The 4,514-nt window shown below is 56.6% G+C and overlaps 1 protein-coding gene across 1 annotated transcript; it reads right to left on the bottom strand.

Annotated features, from left to right (window-relative positions):
- Window positions 1-2,051: 2,051 nt before the first annotated feature.
- On the bottom strand, window positions 2,052-2,621 carry FERD3L (Fer3 like bHLH transcription factor). Its single transcript, XM_009931381.2, has one exon. It carries the CDS (start codon window positions 2,619-2,621, stop codon window positions 2,052-2,054), a length of 570 nt encoding a protein of 189 aa, XP_009929683.2.
- Between the last annotated feature and the right edge of the window lie 1,893 nt (window positions 2,622-4,514).

Below are 4,514 nucleotides of genomic sequence, written 5' to 3'. Positions count from 1 at the left end.
TTAGGTCACAACTACTTTTTTAATTTCTAATGTTATTTTTTAAATCAGTGGCTCATATAAGAGTGTTGCTACTGTTCTGTATTGCTGTGGCAAAATTTCCAGTGATCTGTTAAAAACCAGGTTTCGTAACGCAAGATCAAGATTTTGATTTGTATTTAAAAATAAAATGTAGCTCTTTCTTTCTGCTTTTCTCTAGTCTTTAACATAAGTATGGAAAAAAACCTTGGATCCTGAAAAAATTCCAATGTTTTATTGTGAAGCCAAGAAGAGAAAACCAATAATTTTTTAATTATCTGTTACAGACATGTTTACACTATGAATCTCTTAACTTCAGACTGTGTGTTATAGAGCTCTAATTTTATCCAGTGTCATGAGCAAGAAAAAGTATGAAAAGATACGTAATCATGCTGTGGAAAGCACAGTTGCATAGAGATCTTAGAGAAACAGCGCTAAGAAGTGAATATTGAATTTCATATTTCATTTTTCTTACAGAATTTGTCTTCATCATTTTGCTTGAGACAGTAGTAGCAGTAAAATGCTTCTGGGTCATGTGAACAAGTTGTTGATTTTGGAACATTGTTCATTCTTAGTTTCTTTTCTCATGTTATTTTTAGAAAAAAACCCCAACAAGGACAACAACAAAAAAAAGCAACTCAAAACCATCGGAAGAGGTGAAACACCCCAGTTTCTAGAGAGGATCCAGCTGTGTTGACTATCCTACTGCCTCCTGGAAAAAAAGCATTCTGACAACTGGAGAGCAGATGCAATGCATGGAGCCAGGGAGGTCAAAAAAAACAAGTGCAAAAAGAAACCGAGGAAACAAGTGAAAAGAAAATGAATATTAGAGCATTAATACAGGGCATCAGGACACTCATCTTTATATTAAAGCGAAGGGAATGAGAAGAAGAAGAATCGCTGCAGGAGCTGACGAAACACGAGAGAAGAGGACACCTTGCCCCGCTCCCAGCCCGGCCACGGTCCGCTGCCCCCGTCCCGGGCTGTGCCCCCCGCCAGCCAGCGGCTGCCGGGCCATGGCAGGCAAAGCCAGAAAACCGATCCCCGCGGTGAGCCCCGTCCCCGTCCCCAGGCCAGGGCCGGCCCGGGCTTCCCCCTTCCCTCCCGCTCCGGCTTTTCGGAATTTATTTACTCATTTCGTATCCTTGCAGCAATGAGACACGGGGAGGGGGTGAGGGCGTGCGGATCCAGGGGGAGAGAAAAGCTCTCCGCTTGACCTCCCCAAACCCAAAGCCCGCAAGCCCGCAGGTTTTCTCCCCGGCACCGGGGAGGCTGCGGGGCGGCCCCGCCGTGCCGAACAGCGCCGCGCCGGACCGGGCCGGGCCGGGCCGGGCCGGGCCCTCCTCGCTGCCCACAAGCAAGGACAGAACTGGTCCCGGGAATAAAATCGTGACAAGGAACCGCTGTGTCCAGATGTTCTGCTTTACCGGCCCTGTGACACACGCCATGGACTTGGCAGGCTGGATTTCAAAGAAAAGGGAGTTGTTGTTTATTATTAAAAAAAAAAAAAAAAAAAAAAAAAAAGGCAGAAAGCGCTAGGTTAAAATGCACAAGGCGAGGTGTTCCTGGTCCCTGGCAGGCAGCTGGGCCGGCAACTGCACCCGCTGGAAACCCACTCCGCGAACTGGAGCAGCTCTGCAGCCCCGGCCGAGCCTTCCATGACAGCAAAATATTGCGAAGATTTTAAAGCAAGCACGGGACGCAACAACAATCAAAGTGCTCCGGACCTCCCTTTTTCTCCCCCCCCCCCCCCCTTCCCTTTACAAAAATTATATATATTAGCAAATCTACACATTCTGAACCTCTCTACCCCTCCTCTCCCCACCCCCCCAGACCCCCGCCCCCAACGCACGCTTCCCCAAACACTCCTCGCTTTTCATCCCACCCCTGCGTGGTCCTGGCTGCGGTGCGAGAAGCCAAGGCGGGGGCACGGCACCGCGTCCCGAGGAGAGAGGGCGGGAGGGAGGGGAGGGAGGAAGGCGACCGGGGCCACCTGCTCGGGCCCCCCGCCCCGTCCCGCCGGGCCCCGGCGCTCCCTAGCTCGCCTCCTGCCTGCTGCCGCCGTCCAGGAGCTCAGTCATGAAGGAGATGTACACTATGGCCAGGCGCAATGTCTCTATCCGGGAGAGCCTCTTCTCGTAGGCAAAGGTGGGCACCTTCTTCCTCAGCTGGTCAAACGCCTCGTTGAGGTTGAACATCCTCTTCCTCTCCCGTATGTTGGCAGCCTGGCGCTGGGCATAGGTGATGACCCTCTTTCTCCTGGGTCTGTCCAGGAGGAAAGTGCTGCGCGTTCTCTCCTCTTCCTCTTCCTCCTCATCTTCTTCGGGATCTCCATCTCCGAAGGCAGCCAGGGGCAGCCCCCGGGCCATCCCCTCCCGGAGCGACAGGGCTCTGTCCCCGAAGGGAGGCCCGGAGGTGACCTCACAGAGCCCCAGGCCCGGCCCGGCCCGGGGGGGGGCCTGGGGGGCTCCCAGGGAGAGGTCGGCCACGAAATCCAGCACCGAGGCGCCCAGAAGCCCCTCCGGGCAGGGCACTTGCGGGGCTCTGCCTTGCAGCTCATCCAGCAGCCCCGGGTGCTGGTGGGCTGGGAAGAGGCCGGCTGACATCTTACTTCGGAGAGGGCTTAATCTGGTCCCCCATCCCCAGCCCCGGCGGCGTTAATATTTATAACCCCCGCATAACAGGATTAGCAGGGCTAGAAAGAGTGGCTGTAAAATTTCTCGCCGTGATGCTGATGAGAGGAGACAGGCAGCCCCCTCGGGGACGCGTGGATGCTCCCGAGAGAGGAGTCCCCAGCGAGTCAATCCCGTCACAGCGATCAAGGACAGTTCCTTCTTGGCAAAACCCTCCGCTCTTACCTGCTGAGCACTTTTGTCTCTTCTTACACACCCGCAACCAAACGATTTTCAGCCTCTTTAAAGCCCACGGCCGCAGAGCCGGGTTCTCCACCGGGCTGGTTTTCCTGCTTTCTGTCGGGATCTCTGAACCCCGAGAGCCAGCCTGACAATTGATGTCAGGCAAGTGCATGTATGCTTTTAATGATGTCCTGAAGAGGGGACCTGCACGCAGAGGGTCACCGGGGAATGTTTACCCTGTATCCCAGCGCAGTGGGAGCTGAATGACAGGACCTTCATTAGCCTAAGTAAGCATTGTAGGGGACCCGACATTGCATTCCCGGTAGTAACTGTTGGAATCGTCTCTCCATTCCCCCTAAATCCCCTTCAGCTAGAGTTCAAACGGCTTTCCAGTAAAAGGCTGCTTCGTAAAGCTCCTCTCTGCTCCGTCAATCTCAAAGCACTTGCTTCGAAATGCCTTCCCCCTGCCCATGAGAGGAGGATCCGCTGGTCCTGCTCAGGGCAGCGGTTGCTCTTACACCCTTGGAGCAGCCGTCCCGGGCACCGGCGGTGCGCGGAGGAACCCACCTGACCCCACGCACTGATAACGCTGGATACACACCGCAAAATGCCGTGAAATGGACATGAACACACCCGTACACCCGACACCGCCGAATATCTCACTTCGATCGGGGTTTCCTTGGGGACGGACGCTGGGGCTTGTTTTGCTTTTGTCTTGGGAGGGTGGAAGAGGTTGGGGGTTGTGTCTTCAGCCTCCCACACCGCAGACCGTCCCTAGACAAACGGCCCGGCCCTGGCAGTGTCACGCACACCCGGGTGGAATCGGATCCATCTTCTCTGGCACACGGTTTGCGCGCACGGCCCGTTTGGGAGCGGTTGGCCGCGACTCCGGCGCTGCCGCCCTAAAGCCGGGTCGTCGCCTTTGTCGTGCACTGTCGCCACTCTCGCTTTGGGGCTAATAAGTCTCTAATTTCTAAGGGGGGTTTCAAAGCCCACCGGATCAAAGGAGGCGGGTGGGGGCGGCCGAAGGATCCCGCCCCGTGACAACCCTTGCTGTTTTCCTACGGGATGGCAAACGCTTCCCGCCGCGGACCGGCATCTCCCGTCTTTCACAACGGCGCAGGGAGCGAACCGCGCATCCCCTTCTCCTGGGAAAGCAGCCGCGGGAAAGACTGCTTCCAGCTGCCCCCCGCGACCCGGCTGGGCGGGCGGTGGGAGGCGGCGGAGCAAGGGGCGCGGAGGGTGCGGAGGGCGAGCGGGAGCGGAGCTGCCTCGGACAGCGCGGGAGCGGCGGCAGAGGCACTGCGGGTCCCCGGCGGCGGCGGGAAGGGGTGACCTGCCCTCCTCCGGCCCCCAGCCACCCCACCCCCCCCCCGGCCGCACCACCGGCAGCGGCCGGCCCTGTGCCTGCTTTAACGATTTAACGGCGCGCCTCCGGCTGAAGCAGGAGCAGGTAGCGGGGAGGCGGCTCGGGTTCCGGCTGGCGCTCAGAGGCTGCTCGGCGAGCAGGGAGAGCGTCGCTCAGCGACGCGGTTATTCCTGGAGCATACCGTTCATTAAAACACCTGATGAATGGACTAATGAGGCAAAGAGGAGCTGTAAAACGTCTGTTCAGAGAAGCGTTGACTAGAGAGCATCCAAAAG

Source organism: Opisthocomus hoazin, chromosome 4 (genome assembly GCF_030867145.1).
Source record: "Opisthocomus hoazin isolate bOpiHoa1 chromosome 4, bOpiHoa1.hap1, whole genome shotgun sequence".
In the NCBI taxonomy this organism is placed as follows: Eukaryota; Metazoa; Chordata; class Aves; order Opisthocomiformes; family Opisthocomidae; genus Opisthocomus; species Opisthocomus hoazin.
This window is presented reverse-complemented; position numbering and strand designations above follow the sequence as displayed.

What these genes read in the sequence shown, in the direction of transcription:
- FERD3L (XM_009931381.2), bottom strand. Translation starts at nt 2,621, where the DNA reads ATGTCAGCCGGCCTCTTCCCAGCCCACCAGCACCCGGGGCTGCTGGAT.